The 20,273-nt window shown below is 33.9% G+C and overlaps 1 protein-coding gene and 1 pseudogene across 1 annotated transcript; one reads left to right on the top strand and one right to left on the bottom strand.

Annotated features, from left to right (window-relative positions):
* The first annotated feature begins 1,750 nt into the window (after nt 1–1,750).
* Nucleotides 1,751–9,052, top strand: LOC133186464 (V-type proton ATPase subunit E-like). Its single transcript, XM_061321706.1, has 9 exons — nt 1,751–1,887; nt 3,815–3,880; nt 4,247–4,356; nt 4,644–4,710; nt 5,087–5,176; nt 5,452–5,520; nt 6,000–6,094; nt 6,900–6,987; nt 8,399–9,052. Exons 1-9 carry the CDS (start codon nt 1,855–1,857, stop codon nt 8,459–8,461), a joined length of 681 nt encoding a protein of 226 aa, XP_061177690.1. The 5' UTR covers nt 1,751–1,854; the 3' UTR covers nt 8,462–9,052.
* A 5,436-nt stretch (nt 9,053–14,488) lies between these two features.
* LOC133186463 (serine/arginine repetitive matrix protein 1-like) lies at nt 14,489–16,307 on the bottom strand (annotated as a pseudogene).
* Between the last annotated feature and the right edge of the window lie 3,966 nt (nt 16,308–20,273).

Raw genomic sequence — 20,273 nt, 5'->3', positions numbered from 1 at the left:
GCAGTCAACCTCCATGGTTGCAGAAGTTCCAAATGTTCTTCATTGTTTACAGTCATGTAATTTGTATCTTTATTCTTTTCAAATAAGTGGTACCTGCATGGTTCAATAATTCCTAAATATTTATAGTACAGGCACATGACAAAGTTGTCAATACTTGATATCGCGATTACTTTACTTAATGGAACTCTTTCGTGGTGAAGGTAGGAAACGTCTGTTAACTGGGGGCAATGTGCTAGCTGTTCCATACAACGCGAGATCAAGCAGTGTGGATTTTTAAGGGGCAGATATGAAAGATTACGACCTGGTGAAATATCTTGCGGAACATTCTCTGTACCACGCTTATAAATTTTAAGACAACCTAGTCCTCATGTGTTAAATTTTTTTGATACTTTTTCAGTAAGCCGACTCTTCTAATTAAATTCAACCATTTCTTTCTGATTATCGTTACTTTTGGAAGCTGATAAAAAACTTTACACATTCCAAATAAGACAACCTACTATTGGAAGTTCAACCCTTTGCAATACATAGTATTTTTGGCATACTAATTGTTCGAATCATTTGAATGTCACTAATGTAAGTAATTTATGCACGTAAATCTCGCGAGATTTAGAGTTTCCTCGACTTCGTTGCAAAGGAGCGGCATTACGTAAGATAACTGCGAGGTAATCGCGATACAAAGTATTACATCACCCCTCTATTTTACTAGATTCAAAATGATTCTTCAGTATGGAATCAATTGGTGCCCTAGCTCTTCTGTTGCTGACCCCAAAAAATAAAACTGGCAGAATGAAATTTATCAATTTCACAGATGTCATATGAATATGGAGCGTGTAACTAACTCATCCTATTGTCATTCGACTGTTGTTGAAATTCACAAGATAATCATGCAACATTGTATATACAAACTGTAAACAGGATTTTTACATGGAAACAAAAATTCAGCATGTCTAGAAACTACAAACCATTCATGTATGGCTGTTCCCATATATGTGTATGATTACCAGAAAGAATTTGATTTTTTTCTTTTTAATTCTTGAAAAAACAACCACAAGACAAAACATTGGATATTATGCATCACTGTTGAAACATGGGCTGCTTTGCATGTTTTGCACCACCGTCAAAAATGTAAAATGGAAGTAAGCCATGAGACAGAAATTGGAGAGTTATACATTCTACAGCTAGACCTACATACATGTATGTACATGTACAGATGTAGAAACAGTGTTTGAAATAACCATGTGCCCGAGAAGCACAAATTTTGAGGTAGGCAAACACATTTGCATGTATTGACGCCCAGCTGGATGTGTTAAAATGTTAAATTATTAAAATTCATATATTTGAGAAATCTCTTTCATATCAAGTAACTTAGCGGTAGCAAAGTGTTCGATCATTCTATAGATTCTGGTTCGAACGGTGACCTGATTCCAGTCACATAATCGTTAAAAACAAATTTATAAAAGACAATTATTTTCTCAGGCTAGTAGATCTTTGGCAGGGCTGACAACTTTTACTTTTACTAGCACTAGCAGTCAGCCTTGCATGTCTGGAAAATTTGCAGTGACTGAGTTTCACTTTCAAACACTGTGTAGGAATGATCAAGTATACATTGATCATGTGTTGAACAATTATTTTATGTTTATGTGAAAAAATCTGCATATTCTTCATTCACAAAACTGTGTTTCATTTAAACCTTATTTACCTGGCTGACACTTCTACTTCTTTCACATTTCATATGCTTTAACCGATACCGGAAGTGTGTTCTACGTCATCGTTTATTGGGCTCAGCACAGTCACGAGAAATTTGCCAGTAATAATTTTTCCTGTGGAAAAAAAGTGATTTTATCAACGGTCAAGATGGCTATGAGCGATCAAGATGTCCAAAAACAGGTATATTGGAAGTGTTAAATGCAGAGCTTGATAGTATATGCCTGAAATTACTATAGGTTTACTTAAAATATACATAATCAGCATATTGATTTCTTGACAACAAAAATATTCCAACTTCCATCAAACGTTTAGACAGAGCTTTGCTTAATTAAGTACATTGTTTGCGTATAATAAAAAAAATAACGTTTACATTATATAGTCCAGGTACATTCCTTGTTCTTTCTTTCTGAACTGGAGATATTTTGAGATTTTTTAAAGTGGCAGGTGAGATAACCTCACAACTGTCAGTGTCAGTAGACATATTCATAAGAAAACATAAAATTCTTCTTATTAGTGCATACATTATAAACACAGCAGAAAACACAAAATCAGAATGCTGCATTATATAAAAAATTCTGCACCAGATCAGGGACCTATATACTAAGTATATAGGTCCCTGACCAGATCAAACTTTATAGCCAGGGCTCTCACTCCACTTTTTGGGAATGGGGCCGGGGCCGTTAAAATTGAGAAAATTAATGACCTTTTGGGGAATTTGGGGAAATCATAACCAGACATTATACATTATATTCATGATATATGGAGTTTCTGGTGGTTGTTATGAACTAAATTTCTGTTTTGTAATATAGAGAAATATGAATTACAGGTAACTACATATCTTGCTAAATGTTCTTTAATATTTGGGGAAGTGACAGATTGGGAAAATTAACACATTCAATTGGAAAAAAGATACGTTTTTTGAATTGGGAATGGGGCCTTTGAACGGCCCCAAATATCTAGAATTGAGAGCCCTGATAGCAGACGTCACAAGTCATTTATGTACCTGGTAAGAAGAAAAAATGTGTTGGATTCGAAATCAAACCCAGGACCCCTGAATCATTAGGCAGGAGGCTCTACCAACTGAGCTATCTGGCACCAGCAATCAATGTGCCTGCATGACTGCTACAGCAGGGTTGTGGTTAACTTTCGAAACCTTAGGGGCCATGTGGGCTCCTAACTTTTCAAATTTTACTGGCCCACAATGTGAGCCACGGGCCCACATTATATGCAAATTTAAAAAAAGAACACAAAAATCCTAAATGTTTCTAATTTTTTTTTTATTGTAGAATCTATATGTTCGCAGTATATGGATTTTTGTCGCGTTTTCTCTTTTCTAAAAACTTTGATCCGATAATATCTTCATTAAATTTAGTAGTATTTAACCCTAATTTAAACAACTTAAATATCTATGGTTTAACAAGGGGGCATATTAAATAATAAATTACAACCTGTGATCAAGTTGATCCCAATCTTTTATTGTGCGCATTTGACACGGTAATTCGAATTCTATCTGTGAATAACTAGTCCAATGGCGTGTGTGACAACCATAGCCGATTGTTACTAATATTTCTATTAGAACAATCTCAAAGATTTGCTCTTGTATCATCAGATTTAACGGAGATCTAACCGCTTCGATAAATCGCCATTTTTGATCTCAGTCACGTACATGTTTGAGTAATGCAACACAAATAATCTAAGTTAGTAGAGCGTTTTCTTAAAAACTGAATTTCAAAGTACATAAAATAAAACTGAAATGTGATTATGTTCCGGCAAAAATTCGTTCGCCATGTGGGCGATCAGATTTTTAATATCTAGTCGCCCACCGCAAATTTTACTCGCATTTGCGAGTGGGCGAGTGGTTATCCACAACCCTGTACAGTTCAGTGCATTAACATTGTTTAATTACAAAACTGTTAAGTGTTGTTAGATTTTATTGTCCAAACAAGTGATTTCCGTAGTACACATGACATATTGCATTAAATGTACAGTTTGAAAATGTTCATTCCCTCCTTTTAATCATTTATATCAGTACTGTCATTGAATTCTGTGTTCTTTGTGTAGATGGATGAAATTTAACACTTAAAATTCTGAAAACTTCCTATTGTAGATTAAACACATGATGGCTTTCATAGAGCAGGAAGCCAATGAAAAGGCAGAAGAAATTGATGCTAAGGTGGGTAATTTAAAGCATCGAAAAGCCCTCCGTTTTTGTTGAACGACAAAAAAGGTTATTATTATTATTATTATATATACTTAACACTTTTTTCGTTTCACTTTTGAGAAGTATCTCTGATAACAGCACTGGGTACAAAATGTTTTGCCTGTATTAATATATATATATTCTTATTTATTATTGTATGTCATTAATCATAATTAAACATGAAAAATAAAATACACTTCTCAAATTTACACAAAGCAAGATGATATATAGCATGTGCTTGGAACAAAAATTATCAAGTACATGCAGTCATATGCTTTAATTCAATATGCTGTGTTCACAATGCTAATACAAATTATTACTTTAAGAACTGTTTTACAGGCCGAAGAGGAATTTAACATAGAGAAGGGGAGGCTCGTTCAGCAACAGAGAGTTAAAATCATGGAGTATTATGAGAGGAAGGAGAAACAAGTGGAATTACAGAAGAAAATGTAACTATTTGTTTCAAAATCTGACCCTGCTATTACGAGGTTTCCATAAAATCCATATACTTCTGTCAGTATTAAGTAATAGAAATATTTGAACTTTTTTAACACCCTTATGATCTAGTATTTTGAAAACCCTGAACACTGAATTTGTAGCTAAAGTAACCCTTATTGTACATTCCAGGAAAGAAAAAAAAATTAATCAGTTAGACAGCTACAAAAACAAGCAAGACAAATTGAGGAAAAAAAATTATTAAAAAAAAAATTATCTGCTCTTTTTGTTAATATTCCAGTCAAAGTTCCAATCTCCTGAATCAGGCAAGACTTCGGATTCTAAAAATGAGGGAGGATCTCCTTAAGGTAGATAATTCTTACAAACAGCAAACATGATAGAGAATTTCAAATGAACATGTTGATATGCTTATATACCTCTTAAAAGCAAAAAATTGTGACAAATCTTGTGAATCCAGTAAATGCATACATCAACTTTTTTTCCTCAAGATATCTCTCTAGGCTTTCTGTATTCTCCATTGCATGTAACTACATGTATCTTGCTATCTACCATTATTTTGTGAAAGGAAGCAGAGAAAATTTGTACATATCATGGGGAATTTGAATAAGAATTTAGACAAATTAATGGAGATGCCTTAATGGCATAAAGAGATACTCAGATATCAGATAAAGAAAAATACAAAAATCAGTTTTCAAAGATCATATTCTTTTTTCATCTTCTTAGGATTTGATGGAGGATGCCAGACAAAGACTTAGTCAGATCACAACAGACAGAAATAAGTACAAAAAGTTACTGGAGGGACTGATAGCTCAGGTAAGTAAGATGTTGATGTGGCTTTGTGCAAGCCCCATGAATAAAAAATAGTTGAAAACCAATTTATTGTTGATTTTTTTCATCTTAAATTTTTTTTTTATACATTAGTTAAAGTATTTTGTATAAAGAAAGAGAGATCGTAATTAGAATTTTACATCATCAAATTAATCAGCTGAATGAAAACCTAATGAATACCTTGAAGTAATGCTGAAGTATTATGTCTAGTGTTTACATCATAAAAGAGTTACTGTCTTAATTTGTATTTTTTATTTCAGGGCCTTTTTCAGCTTATAGAGGCATCCGTTGTACTGAGGTGTCGACAGAGTGATGTAGACTTAGTGAAGGTAAAAGGGAGGCGATGTCAGTTTACAGTTCCAAATAATTGAATTTGATTTAAATCTAAAGAATAACATTGTTTGAAATGAGAAAAAATTTATGAGTCATCCTTTCACAATAAATGATTTATTGATAATAGACCGATTCTTACTCACTATTTTGTTAACAATTGTATAAATTTTTATATACTTGTCTATTAGGTCACCAAATATTCGAGACATCTTCTTTTTTTTTTTTCACTGGGTATTAATTGGTATTTACAAGCGAGACAAAATTTTCACAAATTCTGTTTGTTGCATATAATCTCTAACAAACAAAAAAATATACATGGAAATGATATGTTTTGCAAGCAGATGATCTCACTTAATTAAGCAAAAATAAAAATTCTTGCAATGAAAACATGATTCACAGTACAATGTATGATTTCTGTGTACCTCTATACAATGAAAATGTCTTACATTTATGAAATGTCTGATGTCTTCTCTAGGAGAGTCTTCCATCAGCTGTACAGCAATACAAAGAAGCCACTGGAAATGATGTCTCCATCTCCATAGATGCCGACAACTTCCTGGGAAATGACGTGTCAGTACTGAAACCGGGAACTGAGTTTTTTTAATTTCAGAAAGTGAACATTAAATTTACAAGCTTTGAATTATGCATGTACAGTAAAACTTGTATAACATTGATGTTGTATATTCTGAAATCGTGCCTATTTCAAAAGTTTTTTCATATTACAATGTAAACTTTAAAGTCCCTGTAAGTAAGTTCATTTTTTAAAATAATGTCTGATCCGAAATGTTGGCCAATCTGTCCAATTTCTTTGGAATCAGTGGTGTCCAGATTAGACAAATTTTGTTTTGTATTAATGTTGATATTTCCACTTGATACTTATTATTATTTAGACATTGTTGAAATGATGATTACTTGTAACTACATGTACATATTGATGTAGGGAACAAAATAAGATCATCCATGGATTCTGGGTCAATTTATTAGAGTCCATTCATTCAAACTATTTAATCTTACCTCTTCGGGTGATTTATACAATTCAAGAGTTGTGGCCCTTTAAGTGCTGCAAAAAATTGCAATGTTCCATGATCCAACTTAATAAATGGAAAAAAAAGGATAAAAAGGAATGTGTTGCTTACAAAACTTCTCTAACAGTTTTACTAAGCTGTGTCTCTGATAAGTAAATGTAATAAAATTTTATCAAATAACCCTGATCTTGAAAATTTAGGATATTGTAAAACTTACTCTTTTTCTTATATCAGCCCAGCAAAAATAAAAGATTATTATCTTGCAACAAATAAAGAAATGAGATTAATGTAATAATTGATTGATGTGTGATGATTGCTTGTGTACAGTAGCTCAATTTATATATTCACAGGTCAGGAGGGGTTGAACTTTTAGCACAAGCTGGGAAGATCCGGGTTGAGAATATGTTGGAGAGTCGTCTTGCCCTCATCAGTCAACAGGTAAGCTGTCCTTCTGTCAAATGTCTTAATTATATGTAGTTGTGATGAAAATCAATTAATGCCTAGATGAATTCCAAGTATTGGAAGTAACAATTTTAAAATTAACAAGAGCACTGCAAAGCGGAGCATCCCCTTGCTAAAGAGCATATTTTTAAGTGGCCTGCTATTTACAACACACTCATGACTCACATCAAAACAAATTAAAGCAAATGGCTGTTTTTTAAAGGCAGCATCATACAAAATTCCCATTTTTTTATGGTTAACTTCCATTGATTCCTGATTCAGTCCACACCAGAAATGAATATATAGGCCCGTTAGGAATGTTTGGGGGGGGGGGGGGGCAGAGCATGCCAGAAAGGGACAAAGTATTGAGAATAATCTTCCAAACATAAATACCTAAGCATGGTTGCTTTCAAAGAAATGTAAATGTTTGAATTGTTTATTCTATTTCTTCATAATAGCAATATATGTGTGAAATAACCTCTAAGCTTTTAAAATTATTGATATTTTTATGACTGATACATGTACTTCCATTAACTTAAAGAGTCGAGGATAGAATAATTCTGAAACTAATTGTACATAACTCAAAGTTCAGATTTTAAAAGAATGAACAACAATGCTAAAATACTGAATTGTGTGTTTAATTTCTTTTCTTTATATTTCTGTGACTGGAGTACAAAAATTATGGAAAAAAACAACAATAAATTTTCATTAAAATAAGACATTAAATTGCATCGAACTTGATGAAAATTATCAATTCCATTATGCACATAGGCACTCACCCACACACAAATGTGTTACTAAATCCCCTCCAATTCTTTAGTGAGGGGATGATGCAGTTGATCATTTGCTCAAAAGTAAAAATGCATTAAGGGAGTTAACACTCAAAATTCATGTGAAACAACTTCTTTCCAAAAACAATCGACTAAGAATTCATGCAGTCAGATCATTAATGCATGGTTTGTTGATTTTTAAGAAGATCTGATTAGAAAAAAATGAGGTGTGATGCTCCAAATAATTTAACATCACTGTAAATTTAGTGAATCTGATTTCTGATTTCATAAGTACCAAAGAATGGCCTAATGAAAATCAGGTTCTTTGTAGAGTGACCATCATAACTTCGTAGCGTACGTAATAAAGATCTGATTTTAGTCAGATTGGTTTTATTGCTGAGAACTTCATGAACACAATTTTTTCCCTTGAAAAACGTAGAGTTCTTATCAGTCATTAAGTTGGTAAATGTTTATATTGTGTGATACAAATTTTTTTATAAGATTTAGATTTACCTTTACATGTAGGTTAGGCCATGAATTAAAATTTCAGACTTTCTCAGTATAATGCCTTGTTGGAATGACTTTAAGCTGTCCATATTTTCAGGAAGATTTCACTCTTTTTTTTTTTTTTTTGACAGATGATTCCAGAGTTAAGAACAATTTTGTATGGAGCCAATCCAAACAGAAAATTCATGGATTAAACCTACCAGATGTTTGTAGTAATCAATTACATGGGTCATCATATATCTATCAAAATTGGGTCTATACACAAGTCTAGTCAATGGGAACTTCATGATAGGTACTTTATAGGTTAAACTTTCTGTGCAAAGGTTTGATACCATATAGCAATGTATATTTACCTGTACAATTTTTGAGGATGTCACTATCAAACTATGTCTGCATTTTTTTTTAAAATATCTCAAAAACACTTGCATTAGCAGAATTAAGTTAAGTATAAATATATTTTAGCTGTATATCTGTAGATCTTGTATAATGAACAAAAACAAAGACATGTATATTTGAAACTATTATTTATCTTTGATGTCTGTCATTCATATTGTTTCTGCAAGGTTGAAATCCATGACATGATTTAGATTGTACGAGTTACTTCCCTTTGACTCTGTTCATTTTACGATGTATTCAGAGATAGTCTAATAGTCGTGTCAAAGTTACTGTGATCATTCCATTCATAAGTACATGAGTACTTATCAGTGCTACAGATTATGTATTATGTGTATTGTTGATATTTAATCAGGATTATAAAATATATAAAAACGTTGAAAAAATTGAAATGATTTGCATGTTTCTTGTTGTTCAGCTGCAAACTAAGGAGCTGATCCTTACGTCGCGGGTTCGAATCCACTGCGGGACGTGGAGACCGGTCTTTGGATGAGACCATATAAACTGACGTCCCATATCGCAGTAGGTGTTGGCACGAAAAAGATCCCTCACTGCTCAATGGCCCTGAGTGCAGTGTATAGGTATAAATTTGCAGCCCTCCACCGGCAAGTGGTGGCGTCTCCATATGAGTGAAAAGTTTTCGAGAGGGACTTTAAACAACAAAACAATCAGTGAGAGAGAGAGAGAGAGAGCGGGTGGGAAGGGAAGGCTACCTGCTTGAGAAGAGAAGGATGCTTTATATTAATTTCGTAACATTAGACATTAGTATATACATGTATGACTTCGCTGATGTGTTCGATCAGCATTCTAGTGAATTTAATTGTTTAGAATCAGACTTATCGCGTTTTTATCCTCTTGTAGTTTGCGCGTTCATCGAGACATTAAAAGGGAGTAATATACACTTATTTACCGTTTATGAAGACGATAGCAAGATTATTGTACCCCAAGATGGCACCTATTTCCAGAGGCGCAATCGGGGGAAATAGTTGCTGTCGAGGGGGGCAGTAAACTTGCGATTGTCTTCATAGACAGTACATGGATGTTAAATTATACTGAAGCAGACTTTACTCGTGTCACATGATCCGTATAAAACGCATCTTGCCAAGGTTTTTCGATAGACCGAAAACCCTTGGCTAGCAAATATAACTAAAACTAGAGAAGTTCCGAAATGAAAGGCGAGGGAAATCGAACACAGCCGGTGAATAGTTCGACTATTTCACCATGGACAAATAGCACAAAAATAATTCACGGTAGAAGCAGTTAAGAAAAAAATAGCAGGGTTTTTTTTGGTCATATTTTTACATAGAAAATTTGCACAGAGGTATAATGACACAAACCATACCCTGGAGTATAGTTTGTGGAACTCTTCAGTGTTGGAGAAGTTGCCAGCCCGTCGTATCATGGCCGTAGGAACCGGAGGGGGGGGGGGGGGGGGGGTGCTCCTCCCAATAATTTTGCCCATATATAGAATACCATAGAAAACAAAGTTACCATATGCTTGTGCCCCTTCAAAATAACGTCTGATGTCCTTCTTTTGACCTTTTTTTTTCTTTTTTGCTTGTCAAGGAATTTTTGGTAGTTGATAGTGCCCCCCTCCAAATAAAAATGTATGGTATGTGTCCTCTCAAACTGAAATTGCTTCCTAGCCTGCGTATTGCAGGGAATCAAAAGTGGCGTCAAAAGTTGAATGAAAATTTTCTGAAGGGTAGATAGTATACACCTATTTACTGGCTATGAGGACAATAGCAAGTTTATCGTTCCCCAAGACAGCAACTATTTCCCGAGGCGCAGCCGAGGGAAATAGTTGCTGTCGAGGGGGACGATAAACTTGCTATTGTCCGAATAGTCAGTAAATAGGTGTTTTATTATACCGAAGCAGTTTTTACTTGTGTTACGTCACAATCTGGATAAAAGCAGAAGATTCCGAGATGAAAAGCGAGGGAAACAGAATGCTGCCGTTGAATAGTTTAATGACTATTTCACCATGGGCAAATAGCACAAAAATTATTCCACGGTAGGAGCTGTTTGGAAAAAATAGCATGTTTATTCGTCATTTTTTATATAGAAAAAATTCACAAAGGTATAATAACACAAACTACACCCCACGATATATTAATTTCTGAAACATTTCAGAATATCAAAGTAGTTATTTTCTCTTCTTCACTTTATATTGGAATCATTTGAACAGAAGTATAATTTATGACTTCATTTGCATATATCTATACTTATAAATTAATAAATTTTGCAAATAAACTCAGAAACGGATACACCAGAGTTCTTACTTACTACTCTAACAATACACACGATACAAGATGATGTCCGTAAACTATATTTAGATTTCACTCGCATAGTAAGTATCGTACATAAAATTAAAAGTCTACTTTCATTTTCTACAAACAGCCATGAAATAGGAAAAAAGTGATTACGGTGGCGTTTCCGGTTGGCGGATCTAAGTTACTGGCAATTTTTAATGAAACTGATAACAATCAATCGTTTATTTATTTCATAAAACGTCATCACTGAATTATTCAATGAAAACTTGATTTAAAAGATGTAAAAGAAATAAGTTGTGATAACCGATTAAAAAGGGAAATGTGCAAATTATTTTCGTCATTCACCGATCTTAATATTGAAGGAAGCTTCTAGAACATCATATAGCATCGAGCCCGATGTTAAAAAGAAAACGAGGCGATTATAGCTGTATGAACATAAAAAAAATGTTTTTGTGTGAATGGTCATTGAAGAAAATGGTAAATCATTGATAACACTATAAGTTGTTATATATCGAAAGGCTATTACCTATATGTAATAGGTTTTCCTAATAAATTTATCGATAAAATTAGTATATTTCCTTACTGACTGAGAGCATCGTGGCAACGAACCCGAAGTACAATTTGTACTGCGTAATAATGTCGCTTACATGAAAAGAGAAAATTAATGAATAAGGTATTGTTCAAATACAATTAAAGCTGTAAAATTCTGTGCTTTTATCAATACATTTCAGTTTTTTTTTCTGAATACAGTATCAAATACTCGGCCTATTCATAGGGCGTTAAAAGCTCATTTTTACACATGTACTCGAGTCTTGGTTTATAAATATGTATGTACCTTATTGATATGTAAAAAAAAAGTAAAGTAAATCTTTTACATATCAATAAGGTACACACACATTTATAAACCAAGACCCAAGTACCTTTACTCCCCCCCCCCCCTCCCAAAAACAAAAATCAATTTATCAGTAAAATGTGCATATTCGCTGCTTTTATCCTTGACGGAAATGAAATAAAGCATCTGAAGTACAATATCCATAACATAGTATAACAGGTTTCACAATAAACGTCAATTAATGAAATTGTTATTTTTCAAGTTTTTACAAAAAGGAGGGGGTGGGGTTGGAGACGTACATCTACTTCATGTGGGATTTTGTACAAAGTATTTATTCCAGCTATAAGCCTGTAGGCTGTCAGTAGAAACTACAATATATTTTCTGTCGGTAGTGGTATAAATTCAATTCCCCGCGCTTGCGCGGGATTTCATCTAGTATTGATAGATTTTAATGACTGCTCGGAGACTTCTCACTGGTATTTCGCCCACGTTTTCACGGACATTACCTGTCTTTCAGATAAAATGTATACTTTTGCAATCTAAAATGTAGATAGGAATGTAGGAAACAGTCCGAAACACTATTTAGGTGTGTGTGTGTATGCGGGGGCGGAAAGGGGGTGGGGGGGGGGGGCACAGCCTATCAAATATATTCTCGACAGGCCAAAAATGGTAATTAGATGTCATTATATGACATATGTAGATTTAGCTTTTGTTTTCTCATGTATATTAAATATAGGCAAAATGATTGATGGGATACATATATAAATTAGCTTTATTTTCTACAGTGTATAATAGAGTAAACTGGCAAAATTATTGAGGAGGCAGGGGGTTGGACCCTCCCCCATTCCTACGGGCCTGCTCCACAAAATATCAGCTATGTTGTGCTTTTATTACTCCATCGAGGTATCAATTCAACGTACATGTATACAGCTAGCGTTACAGTGCCGTCATCAGGTTTCAGGAGAAGGGGATGCGGAGGAGGGACTGAAGGGTTTGGTATATTCTGGTTGCATTTTCCCGAAAATCAGAAACAAAATAAAGCATCATTACTTTAAATGAAGAAATTCATTTTAGGTAAAAAAAAAAAAAAAAAAAAAAAAAAAAAAGGTATATTTTCGACATAATTTTAAAGGGTAAGGGGGCTCCTGTCCTCTGACGGCTTGGGTTAAAGGAAATTTTAAGTTGAAAAGTTGCATAAGTGCACATGTATAGTGTGTAACACTGTTATATATTGCTTGCATTTCAATGAAGCTATTCACAAATCATAAAGGCATTCATTTTTCAATGTGCGCTTTAACTTTAGTGCTTAATAAATACCGAGACATTATCACAGCAGGGATTCATTGTTTGTATGGGTATTTAACCTTGAATTTTACTTTAAATGAATGCAAATGCAATTGTTAAGACTTGCAAATAAATCTCTATGTTGCTGGAGGCCCCGGCTTCTTATAGTACCGAAAGTAATTATTTGGCAAGTTATAGCGGGATAAAATGTGTGAAGGCTTATAACACAAACTGAAACGAGAGATATATTATATACATGTACGTACATATTTTATTTGTGTAGTCAGAAATACTTCTTGATCTGCATGTCAAATGTGCGTGTTAGGGAAAGAAAACTAAACGCTGGTGAAAATTAAATAATATTATTATTAAAAAAACTGTTTAGTTAAAAATATCAAGTACATGATAACTGTAAGAAAAACTTGGATTGTATACAATATCTATAAATGCCTGTCAACAGGTAAAATAAACGACTAAGGTTGACTAGAAGTACAATACTATATATCTAACAGAGACTGGACTGAACGAAAATAACACATATATACTTGTATACTAGTATACACGAATTTATCTATTATCTAACGAGCAAGGTGCCAGTTAAAAGCACGAGTAATTGTGAAAAAAAATTCAGCTATGTTCACTTGAACAAAAAAGCAATTCAAATTGAACAAATAAATTCCAAGTACAATGAATTCTATACATAATTATAATGTTAAACAGTTTGTTGTTAACCTTTCTTTATACATATAGGATGATGATAACAGAACAACATTGTCCAATGAATAACAATACCATATATCGGGGTCAACTGTCTTTGAAGAAAAAAGTCTGATTGTCTTCAGCGTAATAGAAATATTCAGCTAGTAATGTAGTTATATAACTGAAAAATGTGAATCTTGTTAGGGCTACTTAAAGTTCAAGAAGCTAACGAAATACAAATAAGAAAAAAAATCTTCTTTGGGAACTACTAGTATCTCCAATAAACTTCTTCACCACTGAGTCAGAGCTTATTAATGAAAGTTTTCATATCTTTATACCCACTGCCGTGCAAATATACCCTGTTTTAAAAAAGTTTTACTAATGATACCAGGACTATGAGGAAAAATTAAAATGCTTCCTAGATTGACAAAAATTGAAAATCTATAGTCATTCCATGTGTCCACATAGTAATAAAACCTTTGGAATCCTACAATAAAATTCCTGATGTTCAATCTGGCGTACATGAACTAAGGTTGTAAATGCAGAATTTCGAAATGTAAAATCCAATTGATCTACTTCTATATTGGAAAAACAAATTTAAGTCTGTAAGTTAGATCAGTTCTACGAATTGTAAGTTTCTCAATTCCTACTTGGCCCATGAAAGACGCATCGAATTATGCATTATAGCCCGAACGCTAAGGTCGAGGGCAATGTGAGATCCTCGAGCTCATGATTCGCTTGCCACTCTTGCCCTGTATTTTGCCCACGCCACTGGTGTCTTCTTCTTGTCCTTGGTGTAGCGGTATTTTACAGACAGGAACTTGTTATTTGCAGCTTCCCTCTTGTGTTCGTAAATCCTCAGCGGTACATGGTGGTTCCGGTAATGGTCGATTTTCATCCAGCCACCACCGACGCGAACGTACTGATGTCGAGATTTCTTCTGAAATTGGAAGTTTGTGTGAGGGTTAATATAAAAAATAATTTATATAAAGTATATATTAGCATCTTTCTATATAACTTAAGGCAATGTACTTTAGTCCAATAGCTGAATGGTTTATAGAATTTTGTTTAAAGCATGTATAATGTATTTCCAAAAAAAAGTAATGTCATTTAATTTCAAATCAAACTATTGCACAGTCCTGGTTTGGAACATTAGATAGTACAGTACTTAGAAGAAAAAAATCTAGAAATCCAGTTTCTGATCAAATTTTAGTCTTGGACTACTCTTGCAATAACAAATGAAAGCACGTTGTACATGTATATATATGTTATTAAAGGCAAATTTGTAGCAAAGCAATGTCGTATTTCATTCTCGTCAAGAGATCTATAAAAAACGTTGGACGGAGGTCAGTATTATAAGATTATATAACGATATGTAACATACTCTTACATTGTATATGACCGGAAGTGGAGGAGGCAGTTTCTGTTTTACAGGGACAGGTTCCGGTTCCGGTGTTTTTATTTTCGGTGGTGGAGGCGGTGGCTTTTGTTTCTTCTTTTTTGGTTTTGGAGGTGGGGTGGGTATACGGGGAGGGGGTGTGGGCTCACGGGGTGGTGGCACGGGTTTTTCCTTTTTCACTTTTGTCTGAGTGCCGATTGTGCGACTTTCTTTTTCCGGAGGTTTTGCCACGACGTAGTTTGTCGTCATCTGTACGCCGACATTTCGTTTCTCTACGTCGGGAACATCATACTCGTCCACCCACCGATCTCCTTCTAGCTGCTTGACTGTTTCGTTGTTCTGCAGGCGATATTCACGGACAACCTTCTCTCTTTCGTCTTCAGATGTTTCGTCTGCTTGAACAGGTTCATATTCATCGGCCATACCAGCGTGGTAAGAACTTGGTCTTTCACGGCGAATTATAATTGGTTCACCCCCATCTCTACCGTTATACGAACTGGGTCGGCTTCTGGTGATAATTCGGCGGACCACCCTACCCTCGCGCTCTGACGTCACAGGGCGTCTGACAATGACAATTCTCTTGGGTTCCTCACGTTCAACACGGCGTATCACACGTTGCACAACATGTCCATCATTGTAAGTCTTGTGAACACCTTCTGCTTCACGAAGAATGATCCTTCGCCGGGCAGGTTCCTCGGGAGAACTCGCCACAGTACGGATTGTCCTAACGGCACGGACGGAGGAGGCCGATCCAGGTCTCCGTCCAGGCTTTCTAACGAGATTTACATTCTCATAATTCGAGTATTCAACTCCATTTCCCTGATATTTAGCTGAATCCGATAAATGTTTCTTGAGAAGGTATTGTTTTGTTTCCATAGAGTTTTCTATTGGTTTAACATATTCTTTACGAGTGATTTTGTCTCTTGGGGGTCGTTCAATAATTGCACGTAAAACTTGGGGATTTCTCACTACTTTCCTTCGAATGACTCTGTTTCGGTCATCAATGATGTTGGTACTTGCTGTCGTCTGCGTACACGTGCTGCAATATGACGTCACTGTTTCAGAATCTGTATCTGTCTCTGTGTCACTTGGTGTTCGGGGAAGAGTTCTTTTCATGACTGGACGGGAAACATAAACTCGTTGCTCAGGCATTTTATCTTAATTATTCCTGTTCACTTATGACACAAAGTCAACACGAAATAATTCAAAAATCAAAGCAACAGACACAGTATGAAGAATTCAGAAATAAATCTACTCCATTCCTACATGACAAGACACAGTGTTCGCTTTCGCCATTTTTATTGTGATTGCGAATCACCCATGACGATGGATTTTTTTTGTTTACCCCTCGGCTTTGTGTTGGAATAATTTTGTTTGCCGTTTAAATTTCTGTGAAGGGAAACCCTTCAATAGTCACCTACACTTTATACTTACTCCAGATAAGTAAACACGAGCTTTAAATCCAAAAATATTAATTAATCCGTAGGAAGGCAGAAAACCAGTTTTGAAAGATTTAACGCTGGAAATGCTGAATACACGTTTTCAATTTCAAAATCCGTACAAACGTTAGTAGTATTAGTACACTATTTTATTGTAGACATTAAACCGAAATTATGGTCGCCATATTTGATATTGATGTTGTCGTAGTTACGAGAAGCGACTGGCGACACGTGACACGCTGTGATCGATGCTAGCGATGAATGAAACATACACCTGTAATTTACACCTGAGTGACATTAATAATGCCCGTGTTTAAAACTATTTTACATGGTATTTTATGCATGCTTGATTTATATTATCTCAGGCTTTAATAAATAATCTGTGAGAAATTATTAAATATATGGAACAATAAAATAAAATTAAACTATATAGATTAAAGATATACATGTATATTAATGATAATGAATAAGCTTTCAGGTTGGTTTTAGACTTATTTTTGTTTTTTTAAGTCAAGTGCTTATATTACTATAAACTCCATTAATCTGTAATCAAATAATAAATGATTTTATATCCATAATTATGTCTATAATATTCACAGACTTTTCCCCCCCATTTTCCCCCTTTATTTTACAGGAATTCACGGCATTTATGGAAAAAATAAGTGATTACGATTTTCACAGTCATTTAGCACGAAAAAGTTCAACTAAAAATATGATTGTTCCTTTACAAATCATCTTCTTTTTTTCTCATTATGAACAAACGAATTGAAAAAAAAAGACAGATAAAGAAGTCATTTCTTTATTCAAGTTTTCATATACATGTGCATGTAATAAATATCGTAACGGTGCTAGTCGATGTTCACTTTCATAAACTCTGATAAATCTTTACATATCTTGACTTCTTTTAAAGTATCACATTCATTAATAATTATATTTTCAAAATCTATTTTTATAAATATAAGACGTGTAATCTACGCAGCTCTGTTAAGGCTGAATAAAGGGGGCGGGGCCTAATTTTTACGGGAAAAGTTTACTGTGACATCACACAAATACAAGTATAGCAATTCCTCACAATAACAAAAAATGGAATAATTTGCGAATCTAAACTGAATAAGAACTAGTGCTAATTGTAACGGGAACCGTTACAGATGTTCCCCAAACGGCTCCCCAATCCCTTGTGATGCCCCATTCCCTACAAGCTTCAATAAATTAGACAATACTTTTGTAATATAGATGGACACTTTATTTTTAAGGGTATTTCATTGGAAAACTACTCCGATATAGCCATATGGGTATGAGCCAATCTAATAGCTACATTTTTTACATTAATTATCTTATAGTGTCTCACAATACATACATTTGTTTTAAATATTAAAGAATTTCATTGAAAAATAAGAGAGATGTAACCCTTTAAGTATTAGCCAATCAAAATTCAGCATACGCGCATGCATGGCCTTGCATTCAATTTTGATAGTATCATAATGTAGGAGCTCTATGTGCCTATCCATGTCTTAAATTTCATCCTGTTTTGTTAAAAACCAAGGGAGTTAAAGACATTTAAAGTTTCAACCAATCAGTTTGCAGCACACCTGCATGCGCGTGTTTTCAAGAAATTTCCTATATAACATGTTGTAGCACCTTATAATATATACTTATATTCTAAATTTCAAAGTATTTTGTCAAAAAACAAGGAAATTATTGAGATTTTTGTATCAGCCAATCAGAGAAGAGCGCACATGCATGCGCGTGAGTTCACGCTAATTTGACCATGTTGTCTTGTCTAGACTACTAATATATCTTTATATTTTGAGTTTCAAAGCAATTGATCAAGAAATATAAAAGTTACGGCTTCATCAAGTATATCAGTCATTTCACTCATTGCACGCGCGCGCACGTGCATGCATGTGCGCGCAAAATGACCTTCGTTCCACACACCTACACAACATGCCTATTAACCCTAAAAAGGTTTCATGTCAATCGGATGAGTGGTTCTATGAGAACACTCCCGGACAAAAAAGTACCGGAGAAGAAAGTAGAAAAAAAGAATAAGAATAATAATAATAATAATAATAATAAGAAACAGAGTAAAAACAAATATGTTCCCAAACTTCGTTTGGGGAACATAATTATGAACTACATCAACACTTACCACTGCATTCATTTTTGTCGCTAGTTAAATCCCACACAGCAAGATATAAACAAATCACTGATCGCAATGCACTTGTCGACATGACGTCATCATGGTAAAGTTTGACGCATTTTATGTGCAGTGAGAGGCAGATCAAGTAATTTTTTCACAGTGAAAAATGCATTTTATTATTAAACAGAATATTATTTGAAAATCTTAGGTAGACCATTAATATTAATCTGAAACGTTTGTTTAGTGCCATAATTTAAAAAATATCGAGAGAATGTATTGAATTAATTCTACCGTGTTTTTGTTTACAGGGTGTGCATGTTTCACTCCTAGGTGCCTCATTAAATCGCCTTTTTTGGCAAGGGCATACACTTAATAGATCTTGACCATTTTTGGAATACACATAATGGACATATTCCTTAACTTGAAAAGTGCTGCTGCTTTCCTGAAATCGATAGCATAACTTAATAAATACATAAAATACTTGGTAAAGGTCACACATATTTCGACATTAGCAAGATAACTTGAAATTTAAACTAATAAAATGAGAATTCTATTTAAGGCAGCAGCACTTTCCATAAAGTACAGGTTATGTAGAAACAATCTATTTCTTTAATTTTTAATTCTAACAATGGTATGCCCTTGCGATATTGAAATTTGTTTGTGACCTACATATAGTACACATTACATGCATTTATCATGACTATCAAATATTGTGACCAAACCAAATTCAGTACAGATCGGGGCATACAATGTTATTTCAAAGAATGTTAAAGTCATAAGATAATACAGCACCTTGACAAAATTAAAATTTACTTTAAAAAGGTATGTATTTATGCACGTTTATATTCTGTTGATTTCTTCGAAGTACGCCTTAACAGTGCTGCGTATTTAGCACACCAAACTGTCAAATGTTTCAGCAGTAATCAAGCTATATTTTAACTCATTAATTAGTCTGTCCCAAGTGATCTGAAACTTTGAAGTCCTTACGTTAAAAATCAAACATATTTAAATAATAATTTCCATTCTCATGCATTGAAATGGGAAGTGATACAAGTTAGCAACAAAATTCCCATTTCATTAAATCATTCGTATGAAGGATATAACAGGTACAATATTTTGAGAAAAAAATAATTTCTGAATCAATGTTATATATATATAAATAAATTAAAAAGAAATCCCATGCAATTGATAATTTGTCTACTTGACAGGAATCATTCAATGTTCTCTGAGCTACAACTTGTTGCAGTTAACCATTTGAAATGTTCTACTTAAAAAAAATCTCTGATTAAGGAAATTCAACTCAAACAATTCCGCAATTATACAACAAATGAAGACCGGACTATAATAAATAAGATATACAGATTCGATAAATATTTTTATCATATATCATATCTTTCATGAATACAATCAGAAAACTAAAATTATAATTAAATTAAAAAAAGCTCAAAGCAGCTAAAAATACATGCATATACTAACGTATGGCTACCATATCACAGGAAGAAATATTTTTTTATTAGATAGAGCACAAGGTACATGTAGTAGTAAAT

Source organism: Saccostrea echinata, unplaced genomic scaffold, assembly GCF_033153115.1.
Source record: "Saccostrea echinata isolate AGI-Se365-2 ecotype Australia unplaced genomic scaffold, CSIRO_AGI_Sech_v1 ptg000013l, whole genome shotgun sequence".
NCBI lineage: Eukaryota > Metazoa > Mollusca > Bivalvia > Ostreida > Ostreidae > Saccostrea > Saccostrea echinata.
Note: the sequence above shows the minus strand (reverse complement) of the source record. Positions and strands in the feature narration are given on the sequence as shown.